This window comes from Penicillium manginii, assembly GCF_028828005.1.
Source record: "Penicillium manginii strain IBT 31320 chromosome Unknown utg000009l:1.0-3297300.0:1.0-3298630.0, whole genome shotgun sequence".
In the NCBI taxonomy this organism is placed as follows: Eukaryota; Fungi; Ascomycota; class Eurotiomycetes; order Eurotiales; family Aspergillaceae; genus Penicillium; species Penicillium manginii.
The window spans coordinates 3,120,219-3,140,317 of record NW_026643110.1 but is presented as its reverse complement, the minus strand read 5'-3'; the positions used below and the strand labels follow the sequence as shown (position 1 = coordinate 3,140,317).

At 47.5% G+C, this 20,099-nt stretch overlaps 5 protein-coding genes across 5 annotated transcripts; 2 read left to right on the top strand and 3 right to left on the bottom strand.

The window, feature by feature from the left end:
- Positions 1–1,042: 1,042 nt before the first annotated feature.
- Positions 1,043–8,744, bottom strand: N7533_012870 (reducing polyketide synthase sphB; the record flags this gene model as incomplete). Its single annotated transcript, XM_057109520.1, has 6 exons — positions 1,043–2,426; positions 2,483–2,898; positions 2,959–3,243; positions 3,310–6,473; positions 6,538–8,033; positions 8,092–8,744. 6 exons carry the CDS (start codon positions 8,742–8,744, stop codon positions 1,043–1,045), a joined length of 7,398 nt encoding a protein of 2,465 aa, XP_056954621.1.
- A 1,873-nt stretch (positions 8,745–10,617) lies between these two features.
- On the top strand, positions 10,618–12,513 carry N7533_012869 (major facilitator superfamily domain-containing protein; the record flags this gene model as incomplete). Its single annotated transcript, XM_057109519.1, has 6 exons — positions 10,618–10,703; positions 10,764–10,897; positions 10,962–11,085; positions 11,140–11,346; positions 11,391–11,765; positions 11,829–12,513. The coding sequence occupies 6 exons, from the start codon at positions 10,618–10,620 to the stop codon at positions 12,511–12,513; spliced, it is 1,611 nt and encodes a 536-aa protein (XP_056954620.1).
- Positions 12,514–12,751: 238 nt separating this feature from the next.
- Positions 12,752–13,915, bottom strand: N7533_012868 (glycoside hydrolase superfamily; the record flags this gene model as incomplete). Its single annotated transcript, XM_057109518.1, has 1 exon — positions 12,752–13,915. The coding sequence occupies one exon, from the start codon at positions 13,913–13,915 to the stop codon at positions 12,752–12,754; it is 1,164 nt and encodes a 387-aa protein (XP_056954619.1).
- A 1,255-nt stretch (positions 13,916–15,170) lies between these two features.
- On the bottom strand, positions 15,171–16,800 carry N7533_012867 (general substrate transporter; the record flags this gene model as incomplete). Its single annotated transcript, XM_057109517.1, has 2 exons — positions 15,171–16,147; positions 16,203–16,800. 2 exons carry the CDS (start codon positions 16,798–16,800, stop codon positions 15,171–15,173), a joined length of 1,575 nt encoding a protein of 524 aa, XP_056954618.1.
- Positions 16,801–17,363: 563 nt separating this feature from the next.
- N7533_012866 (major facilitator superfamily domain-containing protein) lies at positions 17,364–19,272 on the top strand (the record flags this gene model as incomplete). Its single annotated transcript, XM_057109516.1, has 6 exons — positions 17,364–17,445; positions 17,508–17,764; positions 17,831–18,026; positions 18,084–18,139; positions 18,197–18,961; positions 19,042–19,272. The coding sequence occupies 6 exons, from the start codon at positions 17,364–17,366 to the stop codon at positions 19,270–19,272; spliced, it is 1,587 nt and encodes a 528-aa protein (XP_056954617.1).
- Positions 19,273–20,099: the final 827 nt, after the last annotated feature.

Genomic DNA, 20,099 nt, shown 5'->3' with positions numbered 1-20,099 from the left:
TTCAGACTGTCATCATCGAAGTGGCCGACCGCCTGGTTCTCCTACTAGGCACTATTACGCGTACTGACCGCCCTGTCAGACACAATTGTAATCCTTCGACGCCAATCTCGATGGTTTCTCTGGAACTTAGCTCAATTATGTAGCTGGCCACTTAGTCGTATCGAAATTTCCAAATCCTTCCCAGGAGATATTGAAGTGCCAAAAGCATTCTAGACTTCTCTGCATGCTAAGGTGACCGAGGAAAGCTGACCCGACGCTTCCCCATTCTCCCCGTTGCTCGGGGCCCGTGCGCATGGACCTGTACAAGATTGGAAACACTCGAAACTCGGCGGTCACAAACTTACGAAAAAGGTCTAAATCGCGAAGAGGGGAAATGAGGGGTCTCCTACCGATAGACCCCACAAGTTCATATGTCTAGATAATGCGATGTCATTTGATACCTTCTGGGAATATCATACGGAGTACATATTATCAGCATATTGGCGGTCCGAAATCGGGACGATCCGCGTGTATTCGCATATGCCGCCCGGGGCATCCCAGGCTCGTGTTTCTTGAACTTCCCCGACTGACCCATACAGCCTTTTGATCCACGCACGCTTTGAAAATATACGCAACGCGACACGCGACTTCAATGGCGGAGCAGGGTTCAAACAAATTGTTATCAGAGCATGGCCGTGAGTCGGCACTGGATCCCCCCCCCCCGGGCAAGCAAGCGACGACGTATCGGTCTGGCATACAATACCTGCCGGGTGCGCAAGTCCAGGTATGCCATGCTGACGAGTGCGAAGGACCTCTGGTGCACTCATTGACCTGATCTTCGTAATAGATGCGATTGACAGCGGCCTTTGTGCAAGGTGTGATGGGTTGCCTAGGTACGAAATCTACGAACAGCAGTGGTGCTGCGGTATATATGTTGCCATTGAGTAATGCAATTATTGCAAGACCTTCAAGTTGGAGAAAAAAAGAATTCACTAGCAGGTACCTATCTAGATAGATAAGAAGCTTCAAGTTGGAATCCTATGACAACTTTGACCTAGACTCGTCACTCGGAAGTCTTATCTTCCTGCCCACGTGTGTTATGGAACAAATGAAGCATTTCTTTGACAGCATAGTCACCGAGCGCATCGAGAGTTCCCATTCCCAGCATCTCCAACACACTGATATCAAACTCGAAAATGGTCTTCCACCATTGTCTCACTTCTATTGCCACAAGGGAATCCATACCCAACTCAGTCAGAGAGCACCAAGTTACTAAATCCTCTTCCGGCTTCAGCAAGAGACTGAAGACTTTCTTTCCGATCTCAAGAGCGAGGAAATGAGCACACTGGCTGTCAGAAAGAAGAGCGGCGTCTGATTTAGCGGCAAGAATAAATGATTTTAGGCCGCTATTGATCGCGCCCGCCGATGATACCTCATAGCCACCGGTATTGTGGAATATAGCCATGCGAACATCCTTTCGCCAAATCAAACGATTGTTGGGATCGTGGAGGGGTATGCTGGTGCGAAGACCAAGACAGATGTTGTTGGCAGTACTTGAGGAGTTTATCTTTTTGGATTTCATCGCCAGTTCTAAGCCAAGAAGAAGTTCTGATTCCGAAATTGGCGCAGGCAAAGCACCTGCGACCTGAAGCTTTTGCTTGATATCCCCATGCTCCGCGAGAAATCCGACCTCTTCAACTGCACCAATTTCTATCGCACAAGCTGGCAGTCCCAGGCTTAGCCGATATTGTGCGAATGCATCCATGAATGTATTTGCGCCGGCGTAGTTGGTTTGGCCAGGCTGCCCACATATACCGGAGATCGAGCTGAATAGAACGAAGAAGTCAAGATTTGCCTGAGCGGAAACGGACGCGTGATGCAAGTTCCAGGTGCCTCGGACTTTCGGGTCAACAGCCGTATTCCACTCGTGTAGTGTCATCCGAGGAAAGGTTTGATTGCCAAGTGCCATGGACATTTGCAAGATACCTTTCAGCCGGCCTTCAGATCGTGCAACGGCTTTTATAACGTCCTTGAGATTTGAAACACTGCCTTGGACGAATGAAACCCGACATCCCATGCTCATCAGCTCTTCACCAAAGTCCTGGTGGTCCTTTTTTGTCCCAGCGGTTGGAGAAAGGTAGATGAAGTGCCGTGCGCCTCGCTCCACCATCCACGTTGATACGGAGCGACCCAGACCTCCAAGGCCCCCGACAAGCAAAAATGCGCCAGAGTCATCAAACTGTGTATGTGATCTCCGACGTTGCGCACTATTATCAAGGTCTTGCACGCCCTTATTGTCTCGGATTGAAACAACGATCTTGCCTAGATGGACACCTTGTTGCATATAGCGGAACGCATCGAGTATCTCATTGGCAGGAAATATTCTGACTGGTCTTATTGGATGAATGTAACGTTCTTTGACTAGATGGACGATTTCTCGGAGTAGTCTTTGTAATTTTGTCAGCCACCGTGCGCGGTTTGATTGCCAGACATGCACACTCACCTCTTTGTGATTTTCGATCGCTTGCGGCAAATTTGGTCGAGGTCAACACAGCAATAGCTTCTATTAGCAAGAAACGGTCTCATATCAAGCTTTCCTGTACCGATCAAGTCGCGTTTGCTTATCTCGACCATCTTTCCAAATTCTGCGATGCAGGTCCAGGTTGCATGCAACAATTCTCCTGATAACGAATTCAGTGCCATATCTACACCATCGCCATTGGTCTCTCTCATGACATCATTCACAAATGATGTATCCCGAGAATTGAAAATTCTATTGCGTCGTAAACCGAAATTTTCCATTAGAAATTTGACCTTGTCATCGTTTCCAACCGTGGCGAATATTTCAGCACCAATCATCTGCGCCAGTTGAATGGCGGCAATGCCAACCCCACCACATGCACTGTGTATGAGAATAGACTGCAAAAATATCGTTAGTTTGAGCTTGACTCTTACGGTTTGATCGTTATTTGCGCATACCTGGCCTTTTTGCAAATTCCCGACGTCGAAAATGGAGTAGAGGGCTGTGGCAAACACACAAGGCATCGTGGCGGCATCCTCGAAGCTGAGACCACCAGGAATCCTTTCACAGACGTCCGCCGGGACGACAACCCTAGTTCCAAATAAACAGGAAGAAAGAATCATCACCCGGTCACCAGGTGTAAGATCTTTAACCTTTTGACCAACGCGGCGGACTATACCAGAGGCCTCGAGGCCAAATCCATTTTCTTGGGTTTCAACAATTCCCATGGCACTTAGAACGTCCTATAGTAACTAGTGTCAGCAGTGAATATTCTCCTATTGCACGTAAGATATTGATTGATCTCTTACTTTGAAGTTCAAGCCAGTCGCGTGGATGTCAATCTCCACTTCCATGGCACCCAGCGCCTGCGTTTCTTGATCGGCCCAGTTCAGGGCGGACAGACGACCAATTTTACTGGTCTGAAGCGATATACTGTCGCTAACCCTTGAAGATAGAATCTCTTCGTGTGCCGGGAAAGAATGATAACGCCCAACATGAACAGTGTTACTCACGATTGCGTACTCAAACTCGGGCTTAAGAAACTGTTCCTCATATCGGACTTGAAAGGTCTCGAAAACATCAATGATTTTACCGATCGATTGAGGGACGTTGTCGACCTCGCAGGTAGCAAAATCAATCAGCATTTCCGACCGCAATGATCTCGCAGTCCCATTGATCTGGGCAAATTTTGGGTCCCGGCATTGAATTTGGGAGAGGCCAGTTACCCAAAGAATTCCGCGATCCTCGAGGTTTTCAATCAAAGATTTGAATCCAGAAAATCTCTCCTCATCGATATCTTCGAAGAACGGGACTTCGTCGTCAATCATCGCAATCACATCCTGACCAGAGGGGAGCGGCATTTCATACAAGCCGCGAGGGTAAACCGTATAACCCCTGTGCTCGAGACCCTCTGTTACGAGATCGACATTCTTCGACCTGGATAGGGTGAGGAGGGTTACCCTCTTGATTGGAGCGACGTCAAGTGCTGGTCTGGCAACAATGACCGATCCTATTTGATACGGTTCTGGTGAGTCCAGAACTGCCGCATCAGGAGAACGGAACCCAGCAGCCTGTAGTTCGGTCTCCCATCGCTTGATATCAACATAGGGCTCATGAACTCGACCATCACCTTCCCCATACCACCAACCGGGCAATATTCCCCATATATAGTTAACCCATTTCGACGTTGGGGTGAGCTCGTGCAAAAGCAAACGACCATTTGGGGCAAGCAATGTTCGTACATTGCGCAAGGCTTCATTGAGAGACGGAGTTGCATGTATCACATTGGTCGCAACGATGAGGTCATATTCAGAATCTTTAAAGCCCTGAAGGTGGGGATCTTTGCTGATGTCTAGAGCTGCATACTCAATATTTGCATATGTCCCAAAACGTTCCTTTGCAGCAGAGAGAAAGCCGGAAGATATGTCCGTGAAAGTATATTTCGAGTAATGCCTCTGATTTCCAGGAGTCAAGAGCTTGAGTATAGTAGCAGTGGATCCGCCGGTTCCAGCTCCGATCTCAAGAACGCGAAGATTTGGTCTTGTGTGGATAAGATGCTCGAAGAATTCTGACTCGTCGCATTGATCCACTATAGAATAAAGATCGACTAAGGTGTTCTCGGAAACAAGCAAGTCAAGGCCATCAACAGATCCAATAAAGATCTTCTCGATGTGGTCGAAGATCTTTTGAATGGCTATAGCAGGGCCCTTCACACTGGTCCCTGATAGATTGGCAACAGTTTGTTGGACTCGGAGTCTGATTGCATCGTTATCAAGACACTCGAGATGTTGAAGATCAGAGAGTTCAAGCTGGCGAACGATCCATGATCGATACTTTTTCAAGTGAGAAAGGGGGCTTTCAAGATTCAGGAGTACGCGTTTTGTGTAAATCATGCAGACGTGCGATAGCTCTGTGAGCATGCGTATTTGCGTGCTGTTATCAGCTAATGGCCTGATTAGTGACTGCACATCGAGAAAGTCGATATGTGGTGCCCATCTTGCTCGAGAGAAACCGCTTGGGGTTTCCTCGGTGCCACCATCGTCAACACAAGATAGTTTTATACCAGAGGCTCGTAAAACAACCTTGCCTTCGCTTGTCACACACTCTCCAGATCCCAATATGCAGCCGCTTGGTGAGTAGCTTGCAGACGCTCGGACCTCAATGTCTTGATGACAACGAAATATGCAAATGTCCTCGATGCTTGTTGGAACCATCATTTTTCCCGTGGTGTTCACATAGCCTTTCGTAGCCGCGACGCTGAGTAACTGTAGGGAGGCATCAATGATCGAAGGGTGAAGTCGATAAGACCTGCTGTCTGTTTTCCTGCTCGCAACCTTCGACGTGGCCATCTGACTAGCTGTGCCAGCGCGCACATGATCTAGCCGTTGGAACGAGGGCCCGTAGTTGAGGCCAGCCCTCGCCATAGCATCATAGCAGCGGCGGGTTGTAACCTTCCGTACCAGGCAGTCTGGCTTTTCGTCACAAAAGATCTCTTCAACCTGCATCCGAGCTTCCCCAAAGCAATGTTTTGTCCATGTGGATCGATTATAAGAGGAAATGGTAAACTCCCACCATTCACTGTCAAGGTTCTGGGTCAAACGGTGACGCCGAATGGTTGTCATTATCTCCATTGGCTGATGTTCTTTTAGAACAAGCGCGGCACTAATGACAACACGACGCAAGCGAAATGCGTCGGTGGCACCGGATACTTGAGACATTGCCTCTCCTATCATCTCTGCATAGCCCGCAAATGGGAACACAATGTCGCCGCCCACCTTATGGTCACGCATCCATGATGCGCTTTCAAGATGGAAAACGTTGCGGAAAAGCACATCAAACTCGGTACTTTCTGCAACCCGAACCCCTAGAAGGTCATGGTGCTTGTGTTGCCGATGCCTCCATTCCTTGGTCAGCCTTGACTCATACCAAAAGCTTTGAGTATGGTCCCAGGGATATCTCGGGAGATCAGGAAGAGTGAGGCCTTTAGACACTGTCTCTTCTAGATCGACGGAATATCCAAGAGCATGAACCTTTCCTATCATCGCCAAAAGGCTTTCCACATCATTCTGGCCTCGAAGGAGGGTCGATGCGTAGGGCGAAGTGTTTGAAATCTCCGCCTGGATCTGTCGCAAGGGACCTTCGAGGGCTGCATGTGGGCCGACCTCAATAAGGATCATATTCTCGGAGACTTCATGCTTTAGGAGTGATGACACAGCCGAGTGAAAGAGGACTGGCGACTCAAGATTTTTCTGCCAGTATTCGGGTCCGAGGCTCGCGTCCTGGATAAGCTTGCCCTTCTCAACGCTGCTGAAAAACAGTTTCTTTGGCTGTCCGCTAGATAATCTCTTGATGAGTTTGAGGTATAAAGGACCTATCTCGACCATGTGTGGAGAGTGGTATGCTTTGTCAACCTTCAGCTTCCTTGCCAAAATCTCAGGATGTGCATTTTTGATGTTGGAGATTGTTGCATCGACTGCATCGGTATCCCCGGAGATGGTAATGCTTCTGGGGGGAATTTTGACAGGCAACAGTTACACCTGGCCGTAGATGATCTTTTATACCAGTATATCCCATGCCTATTGCCGCCATTGATCCAGGCTTGGTCTGCATTAGAGTAACCTGCCCGCGGTAGAATGCTATTTCAATCGCATCATTTGCCTCGATGGCACCAGCGGCATATGCCGCGGCAATTTCGCCACTTGAATGCCCAACAACAGCCGAGGCATGTATGTCGAGAGATTTCAAGGTGTCAACCAGAGCAACTTGAATTGCAGTGCAAATAGGTTGAGATAATTCAGCCGAGTGAAGCTTACTATGCTTCGCAGACTTCCGCAATTCTTCCTCGACGGACCATGATATGTTCGGGGAGATGGCTTGAAGATGGCGGTCGAGTGATTGTATAGTTCTCTTGAATATTGGAAATGTTTCATCCAGGATCAAACAACGACCCATTTCAGGCCATTGGGCACCTTGACCAGTAAATATCATCGCGATTTGGGGAGATTTGGAGGATTTGAATGGCACCGACGCTGTCATGCCGCCGAATAGATTGACCACGGCATATGCGCGATGAGATAAATGCTCTCTTCTTGTAGCCAATGTAAATGCCAGGTCATGTATTTTGCAAGGATTTTTCAATACGTAGTCTTTATAGACTGAAATACTCCTCTTTACGGCATCAGCATTGGTGCCAGAGAGAACAAGTAGCTGTGGTGACGTCAGAGGTCTGTCTGGAATGGCTGGAATACCAAAGCTTTTCGCGGAGTCAAGAATGAGATGTGCATTAGTGCCTCCTATTCCAAAGGAATTTATGCTGATACGCTCGCACCGAGACTTTGGCCACGGCATTGGCTCCGTGGGGACTGAAAGCTTGCACTCATCCCACGGAATATCAGGATTTGGTTGGCTGAACTTGATGTTTGGCGGAATAATACTGTTTTCAAGCGCCATGACAGACTTGATAACAGATGTCAGACCGGAAGCACCTTCGGAATGTCCAAGATTAGGCTTGACAGATCCAATCTGGATGCCTCCATGTGGGCCGAAGACACGGCCGACTGCTCTCGCTTCTGTCGGATCGCCAATAGAGGTCCCTGTTCCATGGCATTCCACAAATGCTGTCTGAGAGTAATCTGTGATACCTGCCAGCTTATATGCTTTCCTGATCATTGCCTCTTGTGAGACATGATTTGGAGCCTGCATGCCACCAGTTCCCTTCCCGTCGCTGTTGGAGGCAGTGGCTCGAATGACGGCTCGAATCGGGTTTCCGTCCTGGATAGCGGCAGAAAGCGGCTTAATAAATACTGCTGAAACGGCCTCTCCTCTAGCATAGCCATTCGCATTTGCGGAAAATGTATTACATGATCCATCAGGCGACAGAACACCTTGTTCGGACATGGCAGCGGTCATGCCCGGCCCAAGTATCAAGTTGGCGCCTCCCACTACTGCGGATTCGCAATCGCCTCTCTCGATTGCCACACATGCCTCGTGTAGTGCCACAAGCGATGATGAACAAGCTGTACGGATAACCATGCTTATTGAAGCGTTGTTAGTGATTTATCTATAAGAGCATGAGACGAGAATTAACTAACCTTGGCCCAGTGAAGTCCAATTCATACGAGACTCGATTGGCTAAAACAAAATCACCATAGCCGCTGACTCGGTGCAGGCCATACTGCTGGTTTTCTTTTGCAAACATCTCTGTCCAGTCCTCTCCGAAACTGCCCATGTAGCAGCCGATTGGCCGGCCTTTCCACTCGGTTTCACCGGCATCTTCAATACACTCCCTGGCGACTTCTAACATTTGACGCTGATGCGGATCAGTTCTCTCAACTTCGGCCTTTCCCATATGGAAGAACGAAGTGTCCACCGTTGAAAGATCAATGCTCTCGTCAAGAAAGTAACCATGCTGGGCTTTGACACTGCCTGGTTTGGTCGTTTCAGAAAAGTAGGCAGATGCATTGTATCTTGACTTTGGAACAGGGCCACGTGCATCACTCTTGGAAACAAGAAACTCCCACAAATCCTGTGGTGTATGTATTCCTCCTGGTAGGCGAACCGACATTCCGCATATTGCGATGGGCACAGGACTTACTACCCCTGGTGATATTATACCATTGACGTTGGATTCGGCATTTGTGGCGGGGCCTGGGTGCCTTGTCGAGGTAGTTTCAGAAGTCTTGGATTCAATTACACGAATAGCAGGCTTTGTTGAGCCATTACCCTCGACAGTTTGATAAGACATGGTTTCTTTGTCGCAATAATCGAGATCGTTTCAATGCGGAAATTTTGATGAAAGGAGTTTATTTGACAATAAGGCAAGGGGAATTTCTCTAAAAATTTCCAGGGTAGTGAATCATGCTTATATACCTTGATGCTACGAACTGAGGACAGTGGTTTGTCGAGCATTGATAAGATTCCTCGAGATCGATACAGCCCCTAGCTGGGATGGCCCTGTATAGTACTCCACAAAGAGGCACTAGCTTAAAACCCCATACATAGCTCGCTTATAGTAGTGGGAACCCTCAAATCGACCTGTAAAACTTTACTTGATGCTAGGGATATTCCCTTTCAAGACGCCGACTTCTTGGATCGTCCTATATCTTTATTAACATAATCCGCTTCTTCAGAGTATCTATCTCTGTAGATGCATCTGACCGAACGGAAAATCGAAACAAAAGTTTTCCATCTTTTGCATTTGGAACTACATGTGTTATTAATGATGGAAGAGGTTCAACGTAGATAGTAAGTTCTGTATTAAAACCGGCCACCAATAATTTTAATTCAGTTCGGAGCACCTCGGGGCACTAGGTGTACATACCGGTTGGGCAATCGAGGAGCATAAATTAACACATACGCCAGATCATAGATCCTTTGGGCTTTTTGTGGTAATCACAAATGCAAGTCGCCGAGCAGAGACATGTGTGGATAACTATGCATACTAGTACCTGTATGCATCCATAGACTCTACTAGAAACTAGGGAGAGAAGCAGTGGAATCACCAGGCGTCATAGGCCTCGGACCTAATATACTAGGAATTTGTTATTATCTGATTTAGCTAACATGTTGCGGCACGATATATCTGTGAATAATCTTGGAATTACTAGTACTTCAGCCTTTTTGCGGATAGCTTCAGCTTCAACTTGAAGCCCTGATTTTATTATCTTAGGAGCCATCTCTCGCGCTTTTGGGAGTACAAAGTTAGGCAGGATTACTAGTAGCTGAACGCAAAGTGAACTCATATTTAAGAATCCACCTGCGATGCAGCCCCGAGGCGTCTTTGGGCGGGCTTTGAGCGATTTCGTATGCCATTCATTGTAGCAAAAGCACTAGCCAGAAAGGTACGGAGTACTCCGTACCAAGGGAGATTCTGGTTAACCCCTCGCAGAACTCAGTTTCGTGGTCTTTGTTCTCTCTATGCCGCTAAGAAAGCCACGTCAATGACCCGCTCCATGTTGCCACTGCATATTGCGCTAATATCATGATTTTTGCACACAAGGAAGCAGGGGTGGCCGGGCACATGGCCAAGCACCTGGCAGACACCCACGAACTTCAAGAGTGCGTAGCCACTCTTTAAAGCCTGCTGCATATTTTGATAGAAAATTCTGGCCATACCTGCCGGCCGCACGACGCTGCCCTCATACACACACACATGCGTGTTACATGTTTCCAATAAAGTTTTCTAATCGGCATCGGCGGCTACGCGTCCCGCCGATCGTGCGATCGACGAAAAACGCTAGCGCGAGATGCTAGCGTGCGATGATCAAGCTAATTTAGTCTAGCGTAATCGAGGACGAAGGATGATCCACGTACCCGCCCGTGTGAGAGCGAACCAGGCGATCTATCATATTGACTAGGGAGTCATCTGCCTGCAAGGACTATATGCAAGCCTCAATAATTTGATGAGCCCGTATTATCACCGATTAATGCGATACCGTAACTTACACCAAACGCATTAGTCGGCATGTCGGGCGTAGCTACATAAACCGTCATCTTCGTCTTAACTGATGACCCGGCTGACAACCCACGTTTCTTTATTGACAACTGCACTCTGCGCGACACACTGCCTCCTCTCACCCCTACCACGCCGCTGTATAGATCTTGTCCTATCCTCTGATATGAAGGTAGAAGAAGAAGAAGCTAAATCTGCTGTTCAATGGAGTAGCACATTGCATGGCGCTCGCTTATACCTTGCCGGGGTAGGGTAAGTAAACCACATCAAAATGGTTCCTCCCCATTCAAATTAATTGACCGGCTCCTTTAGCCTCGGATTGGCTCTTTTCCTTACGTGTCTTGAAGCAACCATCGTTAGCACGTCACTTGTCACGATTACCAATGATCTTGAGGAATCGAATCAAGGAAGCTGGATCATCACTGCCTATCTGCTCACGTATACAGGTTTGTCGCACAACTATGACTTAATTTAGGGATTGATTTTTAGTACTGATACATTTCCGACCAGGATTTCTGATCGTTTGGTCCAATTGCAGTACAATTCTAGGCGTCAAGGCTGCCGTACTCGCATCTCTCTTTCTTTTTGTTGTTTTCTCTGCCGGCTGTGCAGTAGCTCACACACTCAATCAACTGTAAGTGAGTCCCGAGTCCGAAATCTCTCCCGAGCTAAGTCTTTCGATATCAAGGATCATTTTCCGATCTTTACAGGGACTCGGGGGAGCAGGCGTCTATTCCCTGACGCTCTTCTCATTTGTTCGGATCGTGCCTTATCAGCACTTTGACAAAGTTAGCTCACTGGCTGGTGGCATCTCGTCACTGGGCCTTGTCCTCGGTCCACTCCTGGGCGGTGCCATTGCCAGTAACGGTAGTTGGCGCTGGGTGTTTCTCTATAAGTATGTCTATCCTGATGGATTTTGAAGCTGTCTAATCGTAATAGTGTTCCCGCGGGTATCATATCTTGGGTTTTCATTTTCATTGCTCTTCCCATCCACTTTCCGCACGATAGCCCAGATCATGATTCTCATCGTGAGTCGCAACTTTGGGTGGCTACAAAATCCTTCTTCCGCCGTGTCGATATCCTGGGATCGTTTTTGACTTTGACCTCTTGTTCATTTATTATCGCCGCCCTCCAGGAAGGGAATTCGGAGTATGCATGGGGATCTGGGCTAGTTGTCGCATTCTTCGTCGTATCAGGAGTTTCTTGCATGTCCTTTATTTACTGGGAGTGGTTTATATGCCGCCAAAATCTCGGGGTCGTCCCAATGTTTCCATGGTGGCTAGCGCGCAATCGTGTGTTCATGGGAGTTGTGCTGTAAGTTTTACTCCTGGCTATTGATTTGTTCGGTCCTGATATGAGCTAAAACGGGCAATTTAGGGGGTTTTTTACCACAGGCTTGCCTTTATTTGTTTGCATAATTAATATTCCACAGCGATTTCAGATCGTCAACGGAGCCTCCCCGATCGGAGCAGGTGTTAAATTGCTTTCATTTTCGGTCAGCTGCCCGATCGGCATTATAGCCTGCTCCATCATTGCGGGAAGATTATCGATCCCCTTTTGCTATATCATTCTTGCCGGAATAGCCTGTCAAGTCTCGGGTCTTTTTCTCTATTCTGAACTCGAACCTGTGACACATCTTTGGCCTGGACAGTTCGGATACCTCGTTCTCGCCGGATTAGGGGTTGGCTTAAGTGTAGCCGCCTTTTACATGGCGGCACCGCTAGTGGTTGACCAGGATGACCAGTCAGCGGCAGTTGGCATCGGTATACAATTTAGAACACTGGGAGGTGTTCTTGGTGTCGCCGCCTCGGCTACTATTCTTAACCACTATATCCAAAGCCGACTTTCTTCTGCCTTGCTTCCTTCAGAACTAGCTGCCTTGTCCGAAACAACCGAGTCAATCATGTCGCTGTCACCGAATGTTCAAACTCACGTTCGTGAGGTTTATGCAATGGCTTACAACACTCAAATGAAACTTGCTGGTTCATTTTCAATTGCTCAGTTATTTGCCGTGGCAATGATGTGGAAAAGAGATAACATTCGATTCTACAAGGCGAAGTAATTTCCTAGTTCAGCTCAATATACCAGTATTATCATTGTTGTTACGGAGCATATATAAGAATCGTGGACTTGAAAAACGATGCCGAGCAATCACAAACAAGTTGAACACCAACATCACCACTAGTTTCAAGGTTCCAGCACTACCCCCGGTTGAAAGAGTAATCATTGGGGTTCTCAACTTTAAACTGTTCATGTTCCAAAGTTTGGCCTTGCATCTGGTTCGGCGGTCAGGCTACAGTCTAACACGACACAGCTGCGGATGTTGACTTCGTATATCCCAAATTAATGAACGTCTCGTAATTCCAATAATCCATCTGGGTTCCCTCCCCGTCAACTGTGGTATTTCCCGTGAATTTGGTGGTCCAGTAAGCACTACCTCGAGTATACTTTTTCCACGCAGCAAGGCCGGTCTCCAGTATCTTCGCACGAGAAGCAAAGGTGTTGGCAATCTGCGTCTGGATAGACCACTCGCCCACAAATGTCGGGAATTTTCCATCGCCAGCCGAGTTAACAGCATCTGCACAGATAAGCTGCGTCACGTTGCTTGGGCTCGCGGATCGACCTTCGAAATAATAATTGTGGATGTCGAACACGAGATTTGTGTCGTCCGTAAAGTTGGCAGACCAGTATGCTTCGCCTTTGAAGCTTCCCTGGAACATAATGGGGATCTTACTATTGATAGCCTCCACCTTAGCAATGACTTGATGCATGTAGTTTGCTAAGTACGTGGCACCACTATCGGTAAGGCAATACGGTGTTCCAAAGAGAGAGAGATCCTCGACATCGACAGGCTCATTGATTGGCGCCAGAGTGTATGATTGTGGAGAGTTTGAGTTTTGGATAAAAGAAATGGCCGCATCAACAGCTTCCAAGGAATATTTGAGAGCAGTCTGGTTGTTAAACCAGCCGTAGTGTCCATCAGCTTCACCAAAAGGGAAGCCATTCACTCCACCCGGAAGAGAGTGGATGTCAATGATGATATGCATGCCGAATTTATTGATGGCATATGAGGACATGCTAGCTAGAAAAGCCTGTTGGTTGCCATGGTACAATTGCGATCCAGGAACTTCAACCCAAGCCGCATATGTAGTTGGGATGCGAAGGACGTTGACACCAGCCGCGCCCAGAATGTCAATGTCCGCAGTTGTGATCCAAGTGGCATATCGACGTTCAAGGACTGGTCCACATTGAGAGCCCTGGTGGGCACAAAGACCCCATTCGTCAACAGCACCTCCAGAGTACTGAGCCCACCATGCAGTGTCGATGGTTGATTCCTGTACGAGCCAGCCGCCTAGGTTGGCACCGACAGCATTGAAGGACTTCCAATCCAGATAGGCGTTGGATGCTGCAGCGAGGCAAAGAGACGGGCCTACCAGTAAAGATAGCAGTATGACGGACTTCATGGCTTGTTTTATTTTATTTTCTTCACGAAATTTGACTGATAAAATAGCTGAAGGCTCCTTGTTGTTTGCGGATGTTGAAGATTAACGTTCCTCAATTCCCGGACTTTGTAGCTTCTTATGTAGTTCTTCGCGAAATTGAGCAACGTTGCAAAAGGCGAGGATCGTCGACGGTAGCAATAAGTCCACTCCCACCAGAACTTCACTGTTTCGGTATTTTTGATATTCACCAGACAAACGGCTTTTGGCATTGGGTCAAGATGTTTCTGCACCCCGCAATCTTCATAGTACCGGTGTTTCTAGATACCCCTGCGTTGGAAATTACGATGATCGGCGCCAAAAAAAAACATAAATCTCTCCACATTCCGAGAGAAGTGTCGGTGGATTGAGTGCCCGACTTACGATTATTCCACCTTCTCGGTATACTTTGTCACGAATTGACGACCGTAAACGGTCGTATTCAGCGCGCAGGACCCTGACTGAAGCGGTGCTTGAGCAGTCGGGGGTAGGATCGACCAATAGGCGTGCCTGTGATTGAGGGGGTGGGGGTGGGGGTGGAGTGGAGCGCAGACTAATTTCGGGTTCTTTGGGGGCGAAGTAATAGAAGCCTAACGAATGAAAGCGAGAATGGCGTTTCTGTAATGGGGTTTCAAGGCTTGGCAAATTAGCGGCTGGCGAGGATGGAAATGATGAGCTGGAGACCCTTCACTTACTTTGGCAATGCTCCAGCCACCAGTCTCACAACCATCATGGCCTGCGAGGGTGATGGGTTTAGAGGGAAACATCGACTGATCTCGGGAATGGTGGTCGAATTATACATCCACTAGCCCAAACCGTTCACAAGAGGGTTGAGTACCCCTTCTAACTACGTAGGGGTTTTATAGGCGAGCAGAACCGCCTACCACTCACAAAGTCTGGAATAATATCGCTCGAGGGAATTCTTAGGCATATTGGAAGCATTGAAAGACCACATTAAACTAGATTAGAGAAGAAAGGCACGAACTTAAATCAATTGATAAAATTGATAAAGGTGAAAAGTTCCATTCGCATTGAATTTTCAATATCAAGTACTTCTTCACCATTCCAAGATTGGTATATCATCAATGTATTTGTGCGCACAGTTGGTTCTGTCAACACATAGGACCCACAGCGACAGAAGTCAAATATTTACATGAGACTTAGGAGAAATTGGCTCCAAAAATGCTCCTCATTCATACGAATGCTCAACTTCCGTCTTCAGACATGGTGATCGTCAAGATCAGTCCATTGCATCCTTTGCCAATTTCCCGATTGCTGTATAAGCCTCCTCTGCCCGCTGCTCTGCCATTGTTACATATCCACGGAACTGCCTTGTTGGTACCCGATTCATGAACAGCTCGTCGAGCTCTTCATATGTGCGCCGTCGAGTCTCTGGGACAAAGAAAAATGCCAACACGGCAAAGATAAGCATGAATGCGCCGTAAACAAACCCAATCTTGGCCTTGAGGTTACCGTAACCGGGGTTGAACATGTAAGGAGCAACAAAAGACCACATGGTGTTAACCGCCGCAGAAATGGAAAGTGCTATCGCAAGGGTCTTGGTGCGGAGAATTGAGGTAGGTACCTCGGAGGCGATGGTGTAGACGTTAGATCCAACTCCTGCGTTGTAGAAAAAATTATACATGGTGTAGAATCCGACTGCCGCCCTGGTTGCGGTAGATGTACTAACAGAGCCAGCAATTCCCATACACAGGAGCAGCCCTGTTAGCCCGATGCAACCCGCAAGGAACATAGGCCGTCGTCCTATTCCATCACTAACAGAGAAAGAAACGATTGCGCCCGACATTGAAAGGATTTGAGCGCCGATTTGGATCAGAAACGATTGCCGATCACCTATACCCAGATACTGGTACATCAGGGCCCCATAGTTAGAGACAAAGCCTAATCCGGACATAGGTTCGGAAAGAAAGACGAAAATAGCGATAAGAGTTCGTCGTAGGTTTGTGCCTCGGAAGCATTCAATATAGGCAGTGGTTTTCTGTGTCTCTGCCTCCTCCAAAGTCATTTTAATTCGTTCAAGATGACCTTCGGCATCGTGTGGATCAGAGTAGAGTCGAGTCAGAACGCTCCGAGCCTGATTAATCTTTCCTTTTCGGACAAGGTATACCGGGGATTCGGGAATGAAGATTTGCCCTATCAAAGCCACGGCGGAGAACCCCCCATTGGGCACAAATGAGAGACTTCCAGGACCAAGCACTATCCCACTGAGATGTATAGTAGGACATGATGGCTGAGATAAACGGCCCAATACATTGAGAGAGGTTGCAGAATCCAATGACGGATGCTCGGATGGCGAGGGGGGAGAGATCGGCCACATATGCAGTACAAATATTGAGAAAGGCTCCAATAGCAACAAAATTCAGCATTTTGCCGGCAAAAAACATCCCGATCGACGTGGCGGAAAACTCGATAGCGACGGATGCAATATTAAGGACAGCTGCAGCCAGAGTAACAGGCTTCATGCCAACTTTGTCGGCAAAATAGGAGGCAATACAGGAGCCAACAATTGCAGCCGCATTAGAGCCACCGCTCAGAGCTGACTGCCACTTGGTCTCGATAAAAAACTCGCCGTCTTGAATAGAGCCGAATCGTTTTTTGAAGTCTGGAATGCTGATAACAGAGCCTGATGATTGATTCTCAAAACCTCTCACAATGAGAGTCCAGAGCATTACCCCGATCCAGAACAGCAGCCAAGGATCTTTTCGAAGCGCTTGAAAGTATCCTCGATTATGTTCTTGTTTCTGGATGGCGCGTCCTTGCAGTTCCTTACACTCCAACCCAAAGCTAGATGGATTGGTTCCATCCTGATTTGCGTTCTCGGCATGGACCTGCTCATTGGCTTTCTCCATGGCGGATAGAGTGGATAGGGCTGAATAGAAGATATACAACAATGTAGAGTGTAATCAGCGCTGCATGTAAATGGCAAGGAAAGAGGAGAGACTTGCGGTTATCTCGGCCTTTTTGTATGGAAGCTCGGATGCCTCTTAAGCTGTGATAGGATAAAGGGGCAATGCGTTTGGACATGTATAGCCCGCCCGCGTCAATTGTGACCGAGCTAAGGATAGAGAGAATCTGAGAAGTGAGCCAAAACTGGTTTAGGTCATTGGGGGCTGGATGAATCCAGGTGGTTGATGACACTCAGACGTGGTTGCAATCGTATTCCGCCATCAGCCATAATCCCCCTAAAGTGTCGGATCAGCAGCCCACTTCCCGACAGGTTTCCTTGTGTGCCATGGCGCAGTATTTACAAACTTGATACATACCTAGGTATTTATGTACTACATTTTTCACTGGCATGGGTGTGACATTTGAATGATAAAAGGAAAGCAAGAACGTCCACTTCCGCCGTTTCACTTTCAACCTTTCTTTCCCTCGGTAACCCTTAACGACGACGCATTGCCCGAAGTTTATCATGTCCAATCTTAAACAGGCTCTTTCAATGCCTTCTGAAGAGGTTCAATCGGCCACTCCTCCTGGCACTGTTATTCTATCAGGCAGGTCATCTCAGTTAAGCCTTTGAAATGAATATGTTGGAAAGCCTAACTCTTACCCTCAGTTCAGTCAGAGCGGGCAGCAGATGGGAGTAGTTTCCAGAGCGATGGAGTAGTTCTCATTCCTCAACCTAGTTCGGACCCGGAAGATCCATTAAATTGGCAACCTTGGCTCAAAGCCAGTGTTCTGGCGTGTATGTCATTCTATGCTGCGATTGGAAACTTTAGTTCGGCCTCCATCGCAAGCGCCTTTCCTCTCTACGCCACACCACTGGCCTTTCAGCCGCCAGTCTCTATTGGAACTCTGACTCATTTGATCGCTGTAAGCCTTATTTGGTCTATAGAATGGGTGGTGCGAGATCATTCTGCGGCTGCTAACCAATATTAGGTCAACGTGCTGATGATGGGCGCAGCAAATATTTGGTGGGTACCGCTGGCGAATATTTTTGGTCGACGGCCTGTGATCCTGGCAAATATTTTACTTCTAGTACTATGCTCCATGTGGGCTGGATTTGCTAAAAGTTTTGGAAGTCTCTTGGCTGCCCGGACCTTTATGGGAATTGCGGTTGCACCTGCAGATACAAGTAAACATATCCTTTTGAAAAACTACTGGTACCATCTCATGGGACTAATATTTTTAGTTGCACCGAATGTAATTGGAGAGATATATTTCACTCATCAGCGGGGTCGAGCGATGGTACGTCAAGATTCTGACTCATAGAATGAAGCAACTCTCACTAATGAACTTGCTCAGGGAGTTTACACTGTCTGTATCTGCCTTGGACCCATCATCGGAGGCCTTTCAGGCGGCTATATTGCTGGCAACAAAGGACTCCCTTGGATTCATTGGGTCAACGTTATCCTGTCTGCCATATTATTTGTTTTCTGTCTCGTTTTCGTCCCCGAGACTCTATACAGCAGGGAAAAGCCACTTATATCGAGCCAAGTAACCGACCTGAAGGGAAACACGGAAACAGTCGAGGATGTGGCCGCTGGGTGCCAAAACGGTCCACGAAAAAGTCATCCACTTCTTACATCGATGTTGAAGTTTCATAAACATGATGGAGAAATCTGGAGCAAATTCTTAGCACCTTGGAAGACGCTTCGTCTACCAGGTGTGTGGCTTGTTATGTTCTGGTATGCTGGACTTGTTGGGGGTGTTGTTACGATCACAACTGTGGCCCCAACCTTGGTCTCCAAGCCGCCATACTTATGGGGAAATAATGCTGGCTTGATTATGATAGGTGGAATAATTGGCGCATTTCTGGGGTTTCTTACAACCAGTCTAAGCGCAGATTGGATTATTACCAGCAAGCGCGTGTTACAGGGTGATGCTTTCGTTGAACCTGAAGCACGACTACCTGTCGCAATTCCGGGCTTGGTTTTAGCTACGACCGGACTTTGGACATTTGGTTTCTGTGCACAGAGCCTCAATCAGCACATGTGGATTGGGATGCAATTTGGGACCGGTATGCTTTGCTTTGGCCTGATGCAAGCACCCTCAGTTGGATTCAATTATGTGAGTCAAGTCAACCGGTGATGTTCAAACCTTGAAAGGTTACCGATTATGCTGACTTACCTTGCTTCACTCGATGATAGCTCCTCGACGCTTATGGACAACACGCCGCGGACTGCTTTGTTTCGGTCACATGTATGAGAGCCATTATTAGTTTCTCTTGGACCTTTTTCGCTGGTGAATGGGTGACAAGTGCGGGACCCGCCATTCCATTTGGAGTATTTGGAGGGCTGATGGGGGTATTTTCGTTGCTCACGATCCCGGTCTGGCTTTGGGGCAAAAGGATGAGAATTGCTACTGCAGGTTGGGTATAAATACTTAGTACTCTAGTGCTTCAAGCGATATCTATTACCTAGATGATTTTCCATCCAATTGGCTCCACTTTACTCATCGCTCGGCACGAACTTCAACTGGCCCCCGCGGAAAGAAGCCTGGGACGACTGGGTTTATATTCTCATTTGACCAGACCATTTGAAAAGAGGTTTTAGTTTCTGCATTCTTGAAATGGTTAGGGGTCAATCAACCAATCAATATTTCAATTACCCGGTATCTAGCTTGCTCACGTTGATATGGCGGCTATGCTGGGGTCTTGGTACTCAACAAAAAAACAAAGGTATTCATGGTAAGCCCATCAGCCAAGCATGAGACCTAATCTCAGGTGACATCCTTCGAAGGATATTTAATCGAATTTGCCTCAAGCTTGTTCTCCTCCAAATTTCAAGTTTCTCATTTCTAGAACTCACGCCCTACCAGCGTAAGCACCCGCGGACGGCCCCCCAGAAGCGCTCGGTGTAACGATCGAACAACGAAAGTATTAAGCTGAGAACAGAGATAAAGAAAGAGAAGCTCCCATCAAAATATCTATATATGAGTGGCTGCCTGGGTCATGTGCCCAGACACCGACAAAGCTTCAATAATTACAGTATGTGCCCCCCCCTGAAATGTCTTACTCATATCTAATTATATGCATTGCAGCAATTTCTGCCGCTTGTTGAAAAATATTCTGTTTCATATAAGAGGGCCACACAAAGCATGGGAACGGAGCATCAAGTCCAAGGAAATATGTGCATGGAAGGGGATTATTCAACATTGTATGCATTTCCTGCTTAACTATAACCACCACACCGCCAGTATGACGAAT